The sequence below is a fragment of the Pagrus pagrus genome, assembly GCF_965226575.1.
Source record: "Pagrus pagrus genome assembly, chromosome: 22".
NCBI classification, from domain to species: Eukaryota; Metazoa; Chordata; class Actinopteri; order Spariformes; family Sparidae; genus Pagrus; species Pagrus pagrus.
In genome coordinates this window covers 22,533,139-22,550,273 of record NC_140204.1, presented here as the reverse complement: position 1 = coordinate 22,550,273, position 17,135 = coordinate 22,533,139, and the positions used below count along the sequence as shown (strand labels likewise).

The window sequence follows — 17,135 nt, the reverse complement described above, 5'->3', positions numbered from 1 at the left end:
TGTCTTTACAAAGTATGCTTAAAACATGGAATAATATTAAAGTTTAAGTGATTGTGCGAGCTTGTGAAAAGAGTAAGTGAAAGACGCAGAAGGCCTTTCTCACTGTCATGCTTCCACAGGTCAAATGCAAGAAGATCTAGGTTGATGAAAATGTTGAGATGTTTGTATAGTGACGGTTGTTGGTGATGTATGTACGTGGAAGCAATAGCTGCAATATGACTGCGAAAAAGAAAAATAATGTCATCGTTTTATTGATTTACAGCAGATTATTTATTGAAGAAAGTCAGGGCCATTGTAAAAATAAAAAAAAACATTATTTGGGTTCAAATTTTTTTGTGTGTGGCTCATCTTCCATAGTTAGCATACTTGAAATATGCTATGAACTAATTAGGACCTTAGAAAAATTGGGAGAAAACTATTCAGATCAGACTTATAAAACTGATTTTCTCCTGCCTCAGGGCTTCTGTAAAGTACCATATTGAATCTTAACAATACTACACACTAGGTGCTTGATGATGGCCTGTGGTCCACCAATAAGTTTCAGTTTTTGGACCTCCAAAGGAAGAAGTCTGGGGATCCCTGATATAACATATCATGGTATCAACTATGGAAACTACAATATAATATTTTGTATTGAGTGTAAACCATAAATCTACAAACTCGTAGTGAACGTAGCTTTAACTGACACATGACTATTTCTCACCTAAATGTAATGATGTGTAGAGTAAGTATCAAGTTGATCAAATGGAAATACTGACATTATAATTATTAAAATTATATAAATTAGCTTGGCCTCTACGCTCACACACAGTACATCTGCCACTGCTTCAGCAACTGTCAATGTTTCTCTGTGCTTTTCCCTCACAAATAAACTAATAATAATCTGAATTTGTTACGTGAGTAAAATATTTGGAGATTTAAAGATTAAAAGGAGGCTGCAGATCAAACATGCACACATTTAGAAATATATCATACTTTATTGGCAAGAAGTTAACAACAGGTAAAAGTGCTCACACACTGTGGAAAACTGTACAGACGGTAACGTTTCTGTTCACTTTTTAACTTCACAGCACCACCTGATGGACAAAATGTGGTACTGCAGCTGTGAGCAGCAGGTCATCAATTCAATAAGTCCAACTGTACTGTTTTACAACTACTGCAGAAGCTGGCAATTACTGAGAGACAAAAGATACAAAGGGGGACAGACTGGAATCAATCAGTGACATCACACCAAGACAGTCTCCTCCACCCACCATGCCACTCTTTATCATAATAATACTGCCATGCAAAGTATTATTTAAAGGTAAGTCTAGCCTATTTAACAACATTTCTAGTCTAGTGCAGATAGTTTTGGTTTTATGTGTCCAGGTTTTCAGATATCTGCCTCTTAGATTTCTGCTCCCACCCCAAAACACTGGAGGTGCTCAGCATTGAGAGATGTCCTGACAAACTTCTCAGCAGCTTGTTTTTCTAGAAACAGTGTCCTCTGATAGTGTCCTGACAACAGTTTTCACCAGAACTACTTTGTACTGAAGAAGATGACATTTTTAAATGCATTCACCATCATTGTATTAAAGTTGTGGCAGAAGTTTAAGAAGAAAATATCTTAAAAACTACTTAAACCACCTGAAGGGAAAGATATTACCGGAGGTATGGGACAAAATATGTCTTTTTATAATTTGGGTGAACTGACCCTTTAACAAGAGGCAACCATTTGGGAATCAGAACTTGTGTACTCAAACTGAAATGGAGAAAAGGCTAGAAAGCGTATCAACGTATTTCCCAAAATGTCAAAATATTCCTTTAAGGCAGTGCAGGGTGTCAGAGTAGACTTGGCGGGAGGAGTAGAGATGGACTCTTAAGATGTCCTGAACATGTGACCTATTACAGATCAGAACTGGACTACACTCATTGCTGAGCTGCATGGATAGTGCATCACTGAATTTGTATGAAAGCACAGCATCAGCTACATATACAGTACAGTATGAAAAAAGATAGTTAATCAGTTGGAGCAGCAATCAGTGCAATTAATGTTGACCAGGTGGAAATAATCCCAGACAAACATCCTTCTGCTTTTCCCTTTGTGCTGATTAATAATGCAAACACACTCAGTATGATCACCTGTAAAGTTAGTGATTGGATAACTTCCCTTCTTTTTTAAAATAAGACCCTGTGTGACAGAAAATACATGATTTGATTTAATAAAAAATATAAGAAATAACTAAACATTTAAACACATAATCCCACAACAAGGAAGAAACTCTAAATGTGCTTTATCTCGTATGAATATATGCATGTATATCACTTAGACAGAGGAGATGGTAAAATCGACTTAATTTTATCTTACTTTAAAATTCCACTGTTCAGTGAGAGGTTAATGCGGGTCAGACTGATGAAAGGAGCCTCTTGTCCAAAACTGCATATAAAATGACATCATTATAACAGTACTGACCACTAATACACTGGCTGTCTATAACCTGCACTGATTCCAAGAGACATTTTGGTCAGTTTTATCCATGAAGCTGTCAGTCTGTAAGTATTGGTCATTATTAACATCATAATTGTTAGTGACATTGATGCTATATCAGACCCTTGTCCACCCTGGTGAAAATATTATAATATAATTCTGGGGACAAACTCTTGTAATTTTGGGTTATTCTATGGCATATGTCCCACAAAACGACTGGCTACTGGCATGTTAAATTTTAAAAATGTTGTGTAATATTGGCTTTCTACAACTCACGTGTATGGAGTCTGGAGCATTGTTTTTAAATAATGGATTAATAATTGATTATTAAAATGAAATCATAAAATGAATTGGAAAGTTTAAAATGTTACTTTTTTAAAATACTATTTGCTTCCATTTGCACGTTGACCGTTCATATTCCATCATATTATTTTTCAGAGCCAGGCAATAACATTTTCTTTTTTTACTTAAGTTTTAATCAATTAATTAGTGGAAAGTTCCAGGCTCTATATGTGGGACCTCTAGCTAAAACACTGTCAATAATGAGGTAAACCCCTCGGTTTACTTGGTTTAAAGGACAGAAAATATGGCAGGTGAGTCTGAAGTGGAAGTGCCCTTTAAGCCCTGAGACAGATCACAGCCTCACTGACTTTGGTGTACTATGGGAGTGACCTCTGATTGACCTCTGTCCAGCCTCTCTCACAGAGACTGGTAGCCATCGGCCCTCCTCCTGCGGCCCAGCAGGTAGACCACCACCACGATGACGATGAGCACCAGCAACACCACTCCCACCGCAATGGCAACACTGTAGTTAGGCTTGTCAGCAGCACACACGTCAGCTGGAAAACACACATACACACACATCAGATTTACTTCTGACAACCAATAAAACATCAACAGTTAACCATGGACATCTAATAACTAAACCCTATATAATAGTAAACTGCCTGCATCTAATGTCATTAATACAAAAAAGAAAATTCAATACATCTTTCATAATTAACTTACATATAACAGATTATATTTAATATAACATATCATTTTTTTAAACATTCATTATTTTTATTTACTTGTATAGAAGTCTATGTCTGCCAGTGTTGTGGAATAATTTAATTAATTGAAATGCCAGTGTTCATGATGGGTGACTTGATTAAAAAGTATTGTGATATCAAATTTTATGAAAATAATCACATAAATAAAAGGGCAATTTCAATTCTCTAATCAAGTTTAAATGCAAAAGTCCATTTTGCAATGTCATTTTTGAGTTGTCTGGCAAATTCAAAATGAAAGGCCTATTTATGTACCATGTCCTTATCATGCAGTGTCATGGAGTTTTAATCATCTCACTGCTATGACTCTGTTAAAAGTGAGACAGATTTTCATATTGGCAGCCACAGACTTCTATAACTGTCAAGTCCTATTCTCTGCTGTCACGTCCGCCTGCAGCATGCAGTGGTAATAGTGTGTTAAAATTAGATCAAATTAAATAAATAAATAGACTTAATTTATCCCACAACGGGGAAATTCACTTGTTACAACAGCTCAAGATGCAAGTACAGGAAAAAGGGTCAATAGTCAAAAATTGTTGTGCCTACAATTTTTGTGTCAAGAGAAGAAGCCCAAAGAAGAATTTTAAGGGCTTTCTTTATGCTGTTGTATAATAAATTAGTATAAATTATTATAAGTACTTCGTGAACAATTGTGCATGTACTTGTAACAACTGTCAAACACTGTAGCACCACCATGAATGATACGCTAGTCTGTCAAGATTGTTAGGGTTCGGGCTACCCGTGTGTGTACATGTGTACATATGTGTGCACTGTTGTCATAAGTAGCCTATGTTGTTGAGTGAAGGTAAAACAGGTTTTGTGAGGTCACAGTGACTTTTGACCACCAACTTCTAATCACTTCCTCCATGACTCAAAGTCGACATTCCCTCAAGGTGTTCCTGAGATATTGCGTTCACAAGAATCTGACGGCCTGACCAACATCCTGAAAACATAACACCTCTGGCATAACGGCCTCCTGTCACTGCTCAAGGCTAAAGCATACAAAAGGTCTTTTTTTGTATTTAACTATCCCATCAGACACAGGCTGCTGGTGCAGTTAAACCAGCTATCCCTGTTCTGCAGGTAACTCGTGATAAAAGACTACTGACACACTGTTCAACAGTTCATAAATAACTCTGACCCAAATGACACCCACGTGATTAAACTGTGATTAGTGACCTAGGCCTAATGTTTTGATTCATGATTTTTGTGTCCTTCATATCTTAGATATGTATATATATATATATATATAGGCACACGGTTGATCAATATTTAAATTAACCAAATACAATGTAAGGGATTGGAGAGGTAATGATGATAGGGACAGTCCGTGGTGGAATAAGTATTCAGATTGTTGAGTAAAGTAGAATTTCCAGAATGTAAATTCTTTGGCCACAGAATAATAAATTCCATTATTTAAATATCATTACTGATGCATTAATGTGTAAAAAGTATTTTACTGTAGTAGCTGGTGGAGGCACCAGCTTTTCAAAAGCAAGAAGAATGTGTGGAATAAAAAGGTGATATCTCTTCTGCTGTATCCATTTACATCATTTGTTTTTAAACTGTCCATAATGAGCCCGACAGTGTTAGAGGAGTGCAATGTTAGACCAGTGGACGGACATCACTGGAGGAAGTTAATGAGATTACATGCAGCTTCCTCTGGAGCCACAAAAGACTTTATACTACTTTTTCACATGTGCAGTAGGACTCCAACACCTGTAAACACACTTTAATGTGTTAAATTGGTGGATGTGCCCTTTAATCAATAACAATACACTGTGTTTTAATAACATGATGATACATTTTGTTTGGAAAATATTAGAATATTTCCCTCAGAAGTAATAATGATAGTAATGATAATAATTGAGGAGCATACAATAGAAATCCTTTGTTAGTTGCAACTTAGGAGCAGTGCTTGAATAACCGCACTTTGTAACTTTCCACACTGTGGCTGATTCTGATGATGAGGAGGCCTTTGTTGCTGTCAGGACATTGTAAATGGATTGTGAACAGCTCTGAGATCGTGTCACAGTCAGCACATCATTTCAGATGATTAATCCAAGTTGGTCGGAAACATCACTTGAAAAAGCAACATAGCCCTACCGTGACTCTTGATTTGAAGACATGATAAACATATGTTGTACTGTGATATGACTAAGGAGTTTCACACACTCGGGTCTTTGCAGGGTAGTCGGTGCATTCTTGCTGCGTTGTGGTTAGTGTTGACCCGGTGGTTTCGCACTTGTCAGATATGGCTGTCTGGTGCTGTAGATGATGGTCTTTACTTGTCTTTTCAGCTATGGCTGCTGCTGGTGCCACTCATGCAAACTACTTTTTTTGAATGTATTGCATTTATTCAGTGATTGAGAGTAGAACATTTTACCTACATTAATGGATCTAACAATGCACTTGAGAGACAGGTACATGTATTGATAAGGAGGTCTAATTGAGCCACAAAGCAAACAAACAAATTTGTCTTCAAGAAGACACTTACGTTGGCCAAATGCGTTGCTCTTGGTCAGATTGAAGGCCTGCATCTGGTCTTGAGTGACATCCAGGTACAGCCCATTCCCCATGAAGACTGACTCATTCTTGCAGGAGTAGGAGTTTCCGATCTTTGCAGCGAAGAGACGCACTGACTCGTTTTTGGCAAGGTACTGGCCATTACCTGCAAGAGTTAAACAAAGCTCAGGTCTTTTAAGGTCATAATGACAACTCCCATGAAAACACATGATGGTGATCAGTATTAGACCCAAACTTGTTTGACTGCATTGCAAGAAGTAGGTTGGCTCTTACTGGCATCACATGCTTCACAGTAATTGAACAGATTATTATTGTACCTATCTGAACACAAGGAAGTTACTGGCTCTCGATTGCTTCTTGTCTAGGTTAATATTTACACAGTCTTACACAGCCTCCACCTGCGGAACTGTGCAGCGTGCACACAGTGACCTTTATAGAGCCGAAACTTGAATCAATAAAATCAGTAAATCAGAAGCAGACAGTATTCCCGACTTACCTCCTTTAGCTAAGATGTTGAAAGATAGAGCATTAACGTAGACCTTATTATCTTCAGTGCTCTGAGGACAGAAAGGAAAATAGTTTTCACCAACGTTGTCATCCAAAGATAGTGATTAATCAACAAGCCACATGGAGCACTTTGAATCCTTACTGTCATTAAATGTGAGATACTGATGACAACGGTGTCAAACTAGATCTAGGAAAGTCAGTAACAACATACAACAATCTTTTTCAGGTATGTCTTCTCTGGACATATATTGACATGTTTATATTTACATTTATCTCATATTTACAACTTCATTATTTGTTCACAGTAGTGTTCTACAGACATGTGACTCAAGCCAACTAAGATGATGTAGATGATGGTCAGTAGTTCTCAGATCTTCCTTTTTTGGACAGTTACTGCACCAGCTGTGTTTGTTGAGCCCTTGCAAATATAATTAGAGTGAGATAAGGGTGACCAGGCTATATTTGTTAATGTAATTATACCCAGGTTATGTAGTTAATTTGACAATGATACATTGGACCCAGCAAGCACCTCTAACTTTCCCAGCGTGTTCATGTGGAGCATCACTTAGAAAACTACTACATGAATCACACAAGCACTGCGGAGGGAGGTGGTGTGAGGCCGTCTCCCTGTCACATGCTCTTAGAACAGGCTTGTCAACTGAACTTCCCTTTTCTAACTATTCCCTTCTCATGCCAGATAACTGGTTGTTATTCATCAAAATGAATGGGTTACTTGTGTTACATGGCACAGGGTTTAATTGCTCAAACTTTTAATAAAATGTCAAATCAGTGTGAGCAGGTCAGAGATACGCTGCTGCAAAGACAAGGACTGACCTCACTGGATCCCTTATCACCACCTCACAACATTATACTTCCATACCTGTGACAAAGTGAAGAAACCAGAAGTACCTTATTGAACATGAAGGTGATGTAGCCCTCTGTGAAGGTAAGGGTAAGGTTGGCTGTGGGTTCCTTACAATACCCCTCCGTTGAGGTCTTTTTCGGCTGGACAATGAAGGTTTCATTGACCTGAAACGCAAACAGAGAGGACTGACCTTGTATCAGAAGGTACCATGGAAACTGCAGTGTTTCTTTACAGAAACACAATTATGTTGTCATGTAGCATTAACAACTGTCATATGACACAAGGATGACATCTCTCTAACCTTACTGTCATGAATTGCACCACAATGAGGAAATTAAAACTTTTTCAAATCCTGAAAATAGGAAGCTGATGACTGCATTATTAAAAGCTGAGTCAGAGTCTCGTGCAGAAAGATCTAGCCACATTGACATGGTTCATGGTTGAGTCTATTTGACGGATGAAATGTACCTTTGGTGTTGCCAGTCGGATCTGCAGCGCCATCTGAGCCATCAGGCAAATCACAGTTTTATTTGTCATCAGGGTGTAGTTACCTACAGTCATGTTGGGGTGGGCAGTGGGAGTAGGAGTTGTGATTGGAGGTTTTGGGGTTGTTGTCGACTTGCTTGTGGTGGTGTTGGGTGCATGCGTGGTGGTGTTGGGTGCATGCGTGGTGGTTGTTGGCGCATGTGTAGTGGTGTTGGGTGCATGCGTGGTGGTGTTGGGCGCATGTGTGGTGGTGTTGGGTGCAGGCGTGGGGGTGGTGGGAGTTTGCGGCTCAAACTCCTGTGCCGGGGACATGGTCGCAGAAGGTTTGGCTTTGTCTTCGGCCAATGACAGTGCTTCATTCAAAAAAACAGAGAGAGAGAAAGACCAATCACTTTCAACATTTATGTAAAAAAAACATCCTAGTTCAAGGTCAGGTGATAACTGTGGAGGTTTTTCTACACAAGCAATTTCACTTTCACATTACACAAAGCCATTGTTAATATAAAAAATACTGATTAATGCAGCTTTACAGGAGCGCTGAATAAACAAACTGACCTGAGGACAACACAATTCATACTGTTTTACTTTGTTTATATGTGGCGGACCCTGCCAACTTTCTAGCTTCAAACAGTGTTCTTGGACCTTATTTTCCTCTGAGAACAGCTTGTTTATTCACTTATGGAAAAAGTTTGTATTATTACCTCATTAATATTGTAAATATTAATTGAATTTCTTTTCCTGAACTACACAGTGCCCCTTTAACCTTTGTTTAATCTACTGATCTTTGGACTGTGAGCAGCTAATACCTTCAAAACAAACATTTAAATGAGCAGACTGACTCAGTTTGACAGCTTGACTGCTTTCCATATTGACGTCAGCGAATATTACCATACTGTATCTAAGTAGCAACACAGGTCTACAGCCCATTTATGACACAGTCATGTCTTTTGAGTTCACAGCTTATCTGCATGTTCAGGCAGGCCTTATCAAGATGCCCCATTTTAGGGTTCAGATAGAACAGGTGTGTAGTTGTTCACTTTAAAACATGTAGGTTTCACAGTGCTGTTTGTGTTCATCTTCAGCCAGACAGATGAGAGTGAAAGAGTAAACAGAAACTATGACCTCCAGTCAGCATTAAGTCAACACCAAAGTGAACATAATTCTCGATAGAATACAATCCTAAACCAGATGATTTAACACCAATGTTCAGCTCCCAATAAACAGGGAGGACTTTCGTGAGTTGCGTAAAGTCTCTAGTTGTTGAGTTTGGCCTTCACCATAAGTTGCAGATTCATCTTGTCATCTAAAAAAAACCCCCAGCCCTCATCAGCCAGCAGACATGTGACTCAGACCTGTAGCACTATCGAAAGACTGCGGAAATTTCTGTTCCCTAAACAATGCAGGAAGTCAGACAGAGGCCTCATAAAGATATGTCATGTGTCATCTAATAATACCGAATAAAAAACATGCAAAGACTTGATGATAAAAATATAAAGGCTGTTTACAATAGTTTACAACATCATGTCTTTGACATAACCCACTACTAAAATACAGAAGGAAGAGTGTTTAAGTGCAAATGAAGTCCTCCACTGAATACTAACAAAAACATCTTTTCAACTTTCACTTTGACAAAGTGGTTGAAATATAAAAAGTCTTACCTGAGAGCGCACAGACGGCGACAAACAGGAGCAGAGCGGTCCTCTTCATGGTGTTCATGGTGATAGTTGGTCAGTGCTGCGCGTCTCGTCAGTCAGCTCAGTGTGCAGACAGCGCTCTGCTCCTCCGCTCATAACTGAGAGCTGTGAAGCTCACACAGACACACAGCAGGCCCGGAAGAGCTGGCTTTATAATATAAAAGCATTCCTCATTGGCAAAGAAAATTAAAAAACTGTTCTTCAAACTTTAAAAAATTCAATGTAATATCAACAAGTGATATATGATTTTCTTGCCAATCTATGTGAGTGTCAGGATTATATCTCACAGAGACACATTAATTGAGAGATTGTTATTCTGTTTTCAGGTACAGTAGGTTTCGGGCAGTTGTTCCCAAACTTTCAACACAACTAACAAAATAACAAGTACCCCCTTAACTGGTATCTTAAAAAGACCTTTGTTACTGTAAATTCTAATTGTGATATGTAAGCTAAAAATAAAGTTTTTTTTTTAGGAATGGATTGATTTTTTAAAAGGGCTAGTTTTCCAGATATCTCCTTAGTCATGATGACATTTTTTTTTGCTTAATTAGTGGTGTTACACAGGAGGAGGATAGGAATAGGCCAGACATAAGGAGGTTTTTTTTGTTTTGATCACACAAAGAAAGAATAGGCACACATGTAGCTCAAGTCATTTGGTGAAAGACTCAAGTCAAGTCTCAAGTCGTTATTCTCTGTGAAGTCAAGTTGCAAGTCATCAAAACATCGACTAGAGTTCACTCAAGTCAGAGTCACAATGACTGAAGTCCACATCTCAGGAATAGGTGAACCAGAGGTGATGTATGAGAACAACCACATTATGAGGCTATCACACTCTGCAGTAGTGTTATGAAGAGGCACTGTAGCGCGCTGCTGTGATATTATTTTGAAAGGAGTAACAGGAAGCACTAGTGTTGATTCTTCAGTTGTAACACTTATTTTAGTGGCCAACTGATACCAATATCCAGGAAACGAAAGTAAATGTGACAGCTGGGAGGGACCCTCTTCCTAAACTGGTGTGAAAGGTCGCATGATATTTTCCACCACAATGAAGGGGTTGTGTTAATAGTATAGTAATAGTAAAGTTGTAGTAATTATAGTAGCAGTAATAATACTGTTAGTTATTGTACCAGCAGTATTGTAATAGAAGTTGTAATGGTGGTATATGCCTGGTATTAGTGATAGGAGTGTTAGTAGCCTAGCATTAGTAGTATTAGTATTTGTATCAGGACTAGTAGTGGTGTAATGGTAGTAGTACTGTCTTTTGCAGTTATGACACAGTTATGAGCAGTGAGAGATATATTATTCGTAGTCTTAGTAGGAATAGTTGTAGTAATTATAGTAGTAGTAGTAATCATAGTTGTTATAGTAATAGTAGTAGCAGTATTTTTGATTAACATTATTACTTAAAGTAGAAGTGCTCACAGAGGTATAGTACTTGTATTAGTAAGAGTAGTAGAAGAATGAAGAATGTACAGTACTAGTTGTATTGGCAGTAAATGGGTAAATGTAATGCTGATGTTAGGCAGAACACAGGAACTTTCCTGACTTCATGTGACACAGAAAGAGGAAGTAAGTTGTTTCCCAAACACACACGCACGCACACACACAAGCCTGTGGTTACAGTCACAATGTTTAATTGTGAGCTTGTCTAACATAGAGGGCCTAAAGGAGGAACCTGCATATTGGCCATCGTCAGGCCTGTTCCCACATCAACCTTGTGACTGAATGTATTGCAGGTGTTTTTGAAATTTAGCTTACCCAAACACATGCGCTGTCAGCTCTGTTCCTGGTTTGCCCCCTTCTGTCTTATCATTTACTTGCATTCAGAGCCAGTTCAAAAAAGCTCCAGCTACATGTTATCTTACAAAAATGTCCAAAACTTACTGAAAGCAAGTGGAACGATGAAAACTAACAACGTATTTGTTGGAATTGATTCATTATTTGCGCTAAGTCATTAAACTTATCTCAGCAACCACACTAAGGCCACATGTACTGTACATCTGATGCAAAAAGGAACACTTCAAGATTTTCTGTCAAAGTCAGTTTACTTCTCATAGTGAGTGCGACTATCCCTGTGAAAACAGTCATATAATTTCTTCTGTGGCTCTGAAGAGATCTTCCTTCAGTCTGAGAAAAATACACCCCAATGATATCTTCAGGGAGTGATACTGAATCTGGCTCGAGACTTCCAAAACCTTAAGTCTCGAGCCGGATTCAATGTAACTCTTTAAAAAAAGAATATTTACCAGGCAAAGACTAACTAATGAAAGGCAAGTTGGAAGTGTGGATTAACCCATGCTAGGGACATAAAGTCACACTATCTCAGTCTCTGCTGCTTTGATTTTGAGCAAAGCGCCTTTAAAGTCCCTCAATGTGAAATAATAAATAACAGAATACTAGAATATAACTTTAAAACATATATAGAATTTATTGTTTAAAGGAAACGCTCACTCAAAAATGAAATTCATTCATTAGCAACTCATTTTCATGCTGATGGAAAGTCAAGTGAAATTTTGAAGTCCACAAAACATTTCTGGAGCTTCACAGCAAAACAATGTTGGGTCAACTTTTCCATTACAGGCCAAATTGTTCACAGAATATAGAGAAAAGGAGGCAGCCACACCATCAGAACTTAAATGTAATTTTTATGCTTTGCTGTTAAAATCTTTAGCATAAGTAGTGCATTTAAACATTGTAGTGTATATTTTTAGATCAGACAGGCTAACACAGACATGATGACGCTCTGCCATTAAGCAAGCTATTCATAATGTATGTATGTGAATGAACCTCAATTTCATATGGTCATAAATGACTAGCTGGGCCTTTTTAATCGTGCTGCTGCTGCTCTGCTCTACTATCAGAGAAAGCACAAGGTTAAACTTGGTCTCCGTCTGGCTCTGGCACCTCTGTTTTCAATTTTCCCATTGGTTTAATTTCCCGGGAAAATGTTATGATAATGAGGTCACTCTCTGCCAATCCCGACGCGGCAAAGCCCACTAACCCCGCCTTCGATGACGACAAATGAGAGGAAACTGTATAATTCCATATAAGGAAAATACTCCCGCATGCGCAGTGGCTTGAGTTTTGTTTGAAGTGAACTGCTGCCTGGGACTGCCCTACAAGCTGCAAAGTCGCCAAGCATTTGATTTTAACAGTATATTTTTCACATTTCATCCATATTCTTTCAGTGCCTCTATGCATCGTAGAGACGATGTTAGGCCACCACTATCCAAATGCCGACAAGTCGCAACAACTGGTCAACTATGTGGAGGATTATCTGGAATGTGTGGAGTCCCTGCCTTTGGATATACAAAGAAATGTTTCTCTGCTTCGAGAAATTGATGCAAAGTACCAAGGTATTGTGTTTCCATGTTTTTATCGTTAACTCTGACTGCGTGTATCAAAGTGGCAAACATTAAGGGCAGTCTGACAGGGTGTGCTCAAATGGTGGAGCAGGCGCGAGCCTTGTGTTCCCATTTTGCGAAAACCGAGCGACCCTTCTTCATATCTACTTCCATAAACAGTAATGTGAGCAGCTGAAATGTGGAGAGTTACAGTGTCGAGCCAAGTATTAAACTAACAAGTGAGCCATCCGTCAGTTAGCACAGCCCTGATACACTGTGTCCTGTTTCGTATGTGCCACCAACCTCAATGAGGAAAATGCTGATATTTGATATTTCTTTCTCTCGCCAAACGTACATGTACATTATGACTCAGAACCATCCCTCGTACGAATGTTTTGTGTCCGGTGACAAATTCGGCATAGAAATAATTCAAAAACTAGCACTGTATAACAATAAAATCTTAACTTTTTCAGTAGGTACACACTGCCGCCCACTACGGTGTTTCCGCGGAGGATTATTGTGCGAATACCAGGAAAACACTGAATAAACTTGGCCATTTATTTGAAGTAAACACTGCTTGGTGTATTAAATGTATGCCGAAGCACAGTACGTAGAATACAGATGTGTAGGAGAGCCTAAACTGTGCTCATTGAGGTGTGAACCCGTGCCCAGCGTCCACGGTTAACACACACTGCCGTTTTTAATGCAACAACAATCCTCATTGTTGCTCTCTGTTGACGCAGAGTGAGCAGCAGCTAACAGCCTGCCTCTGCTACCAACAACTTCTCCGACACCTTCGACAGATAATGTGACCTACACCGACAGTATTAACGACACGTTAAATTGAGTTTTTTTTAAAAGCGAGATTACACATCTCCGAGGGCTTGTGCGATGTCTGCCGCTCCGCTCAGCGTCAAGTACCCCGTCGGCTGTGAGCTGCAAAGCCGGATGGCTCTTCTTCTAGGCAACCCCCCCCTACATCTGACTGGCGTCATTTCCTGTAGGCAGGGGCTGACTGCGGCTCAGCCCCCCCCCTCCTCTCACATCTTTAGTTGGCGTTCTTAACGGTGCTCTTCTGGCTCCTTCTTCCTCACTGTCCACATTTTTAAAATTGTGTAATTAATCCGGTTGCTCTCATGAAGCCAAATTGCAATTTTCTGCCCTCCACACTCTCTGGCCGCTGTTCGCCCTGTTTTCGTCACTGTGTGCTCATCACTTGTCTCTCTGGCATACTAGAGTATGATCCACTCTCTTTTTTATTACACTTATCTCAGTGAACTGTCGAATGATTTCCCACAGTGAAAGTGAACTGGTAAAGGTTGCTGTGTTGATTTTTTAGGGTTTTTTCCACACAAAGATTTAAAGGGGCACATGTGTAGAATTGTGTGAATTTTAAAGTTTACAATATTAATGAGGTAACACTACAAACTCAGAAATATGTATTTTTTCTATAAGTGAATAAACCAGCTGTTCTCAGAGGAAAATAAGGTCCCAGAACACTGTCTGAAGCTAGAAAGGTGGCAGGGTCCACCACATATAAACAAAGTAAAACAGTGTAAATTCTGTTGTCCTTTTAAGGTCAGTTTGTTTATTCAGTCATGAAAACAAAGAGAGTTTGTTTATTTAGTTTGTTTAGGCATTAAAACGTCTTCACCAAACAACAAACCAACGGTTTCTATTTTGATCAATTATTTCGCCAAATTGTCTACTTCTTGGTTTCCATGAATGTCTGGATGTGCTGCGATCAACACGAACGTGATAATTAACATTGACTATCTATTCTTGAATTGTTAAACAAGAGTTAATAAAGCATTCTGATTAGGGGTAGATTGAAGAGTAGATTGAATTGGGGCAGATATTCATGATTTTTCTACCAATCGGTATCAGTAGATTTTTTTGTCAGATTGCTGATTAAAAAAAATGTGCTACTTCGGCTCTTATGCAGCATCCTCTTACACAATGTCCTGCCCACAACAACATCTGATTGGCTATACATCACAAGATTTAGCCTATAAAAACAAAATAATCTGAATCTACAAAGTAACTAGTAACTAAATTTTTAAAATAAATGTGGAGATGAAGTAGAAAGTAGAAGAAAATGGAGTGAAGTACCTCAAAATTGCACTTAAGTACACCACTGGAGTAAGTTATACTTAGTTACATTCCATCACTGGTTGATCTAAATTTTGACACTAAGATGAGAACTGTTTATCGGTCTCCTTCATTTTTAATAATCCGTATCAGCATCAGCCTGAAACAGCCACATTGGTCGACCCCGAATTCTGATGGCTGTACCTGTCTTTGTGCTGTGAGAGCTGTTGGAGAGTCATTTGGTTGATCTGACCTGTAGGATCTAAGTCTAAAGTTGATGATAATTTCAGCTTAACAGTTTGATTGAAAAGTTGAATCTTGAAAAATGTCCATGAATTTCAGAATATCTTTCTAGTATATATATATCGAGTGTTTGGTATGCCCCCCTTTTACTTTTATGACAGCATGCACTCATTCAACCCAGGCTCTTAATTACTGTATGAACCTAGTTTTGTGTCAGACAGTCAGTAGATCCATCATCATACTCTTAAGTGTTTGTATGAAAACAGACAATCTAAAGGTGACACACATATTGTATATTACTATAAAAAAGTAAAGAAAACGTACAAAAAAGTACAACACATGGCATAATAGAAAACAGAAGGTGTGTGGTGAACACCTTGTATTTTTATAGTAATGTATAATCCTCTGTTTTTGTGTCCTACTTTGCAGAGGTGCTGAAGGAGGTGGATGAAGTATTTGAGAAGTACAAAGGTGAGCAGGATGCAGCTCAGAGAAAGCGCCTGCAGATCCAGCTGCAGCGAGCGCTTATCATCAGCCAGGAGCTGGGCGATGAGAAGATCCACGTAGTGACCCAGATGACAGAGCTGGTGGAGAACCGCTCTCGCCAGATGGACTCACACTCCCTTTGCCTCCAGGAACCGAGCGAGGCAGAGCGTCTCACCACAGAACGACGCTCCAGCGTCCAAGACTCCCCGGCCCCTGAGCGCACCTCGGCCAGGCGCCCTCGCCGCCAGCGGAACAGCGAGAGCCGTGACTCCAGCCACCCGTCAGCCAACGGCTCTCTGGTGGATGACCCTGTGGAGGAGCTGTCCATCCCTCCGCCCAGAGAGAAGAAGTCCAAATCTGCGAAGAAGAAGAAGCGCAAGGCCAAACAGGAGCGAGACGCCTCGCCAGTCGACTTTGCCATCGACCCCAACGAGCCCACCTACTGCCTCTGTGAGCAGGTGTCATACGGTGAGATGATTGGCTGTGACAACGACCAATGCCCCATCGAGTGGTTCCACTTCTCCTGTGTGGGGCTCACCTACAAGCCCAAGGGGAAGTGGTACTGCCCCAAATGCAGAGGGGACAACGAAAAGACGATGGACAAAAGCCTAGACAAAAACAGAAAAGACCGCAGATCCAGGTAGTGACCCTTCATTGGTCCTCTCTCATCTGGAAGATGTCTCTCTCATCTGAAGAGGGTCAAGACTATCAGCCGTAGGTGATAACCGTACTCGTGATGTTGTAAGAGCACAATCGAACACCATTAGTAGCAGCGCTTATTATTAATCAAGGACAAGTTGTGATTGCACTTGTGCTGTTACATCACTGATTGTTCCCACTGGCTATAATCGTACTGTAGTCTGTAGGGAGTCCAGCTGCTGCAAGAATCATTAGCTTGAAGCTGCCAGCTTCCTCAAGTGTTTTGCTCTTTTTTTTTATTTGGACTTTGAAGAAAAATGGAAGCATCTTTTGGTTTACTGTCCCTATTCATTCTGGACAAGGTCCTAATAAAAAATAATGGTCATTATTTTCTTCAGTTTTGGCCAAACAGTTTTTATTCTTTATTTGAACTTTCTTAATTGTACTCAATTATTCAAAATCATTGTGTGTCTATAAAATAATGGCGTGTAGAGAATAACCCACACATGTAATATGTTTACAAGATATTTAATTGAGGAGATGATTGTTGATGGGACACTGGAATAGGACGTCATGTTTGTGGACTTGATGTTTCAATGGTTCACTATCACTATTGTGTAAATTTCTTTTTATATTCATTAAAACAAAGTATAGTCATTCCGTACCATTCAGATCTCTTTTCTCCTTCAGCATGAAATATGCAACAAGGTTTCTGTGTACTGTGTTGCAGAGATGTGG

The 17,135-nt window shown here is 39.4% G+C and overlaps 2 protein-coding genes across 2 annotated transcripts; one reads left to right on the top strand and one right to left on the bottom strand.

Annotated features, from left to right (window-relative positions):
- Positions 1 to 953: 953 nt before the first annotated feature.
- On the bottom strand, positions 954 to 9,678 carry cd68 (CD68 molecule). The gene is made up of 6 exons (XM_084344235.1): positions 9,559 to 9,678; positions 7,883 to 8,253; positions 7,459 to 7,578; positions 6,539 to 6,599; positions 6,014 to 6,187; positions 954 to 3,306 (listed from the first exon to the last, which is right to left on the bottom strand). The coding sequence occupies exons 1-6, from the start codon at positions 9,614 to 9,616 to the stop codon at positions 3,167 to 3,169; spliced, it is 924 nt and encodes a 307-aa protein (XP_084200361.1). The 5' UTR covers positions 9,617 to 9,678; the 3' UTR covers positions 954 to 3,166.
- Positions 9,679 to 12,682: 3,004 nt separating this feature from the next.
- On the top strand, positions 12,683 to 17,061 carry ing2 (inhibitor of growth family, member 2). The gene is made up of 2 exons (XM_084345028.1): positions 12,683 to 12,950; positions 15,702 to 17,061. Exons 1-2 carry the CDS (start codon positions 12,806 to 12,808, stop codon positions 16,400 to 16,402), a joined length of 846 nt encoding a protein of 281 aa, XP_084201154.1. The 5' UTR covers positions 12,683 to 12,805; the 3' UTR covers positions 16,403 to 17,061.
- The last annotated feature ends 74 nt before the right edge of the window (positions 17,062 to 17,135 follow it).

Excerpts from the sequence above, each read along its gene's own strand:
- ing2 (XM_084345028.1), top strand. The coding sequence starts at position 12,806 with ATGTTAGGCCACCACTATCCAAATGCCGACAAGTCGCAACAACTGGTC. Across the intron at positions 12,951-15,701 it reads AATTGATGCAAAGTACCAAG|AGGTGCTGAAGGAGGTGGAT; the intron begins GTATTGTGTTTC and ends CCTACTTTGCAG.
- cd68 (XM_084344235.1), bottom strand. The coding sequence starts at position 9,616 with ATGAACACCATGAAGAGGACCGCTCTGCTCCTGTTTGTCGCCGTCTGT. Across the intron at positions 8,254-9,558 it reads CGCCGTCTGTGCGCTCTCAG|CACTGTCATTGGCCGAAGAC; the intron begins GTAAGACTTTTT and ends TTTTGAATGAAG. Across the intron at positions 6,188-6,538 it reads CAACATCTTAGCTAAAGGAG|GTAATGGCCAGTACCTTGCC; the intron begins GTAAGTCGGGAA and ends TAACTCTTGCAG.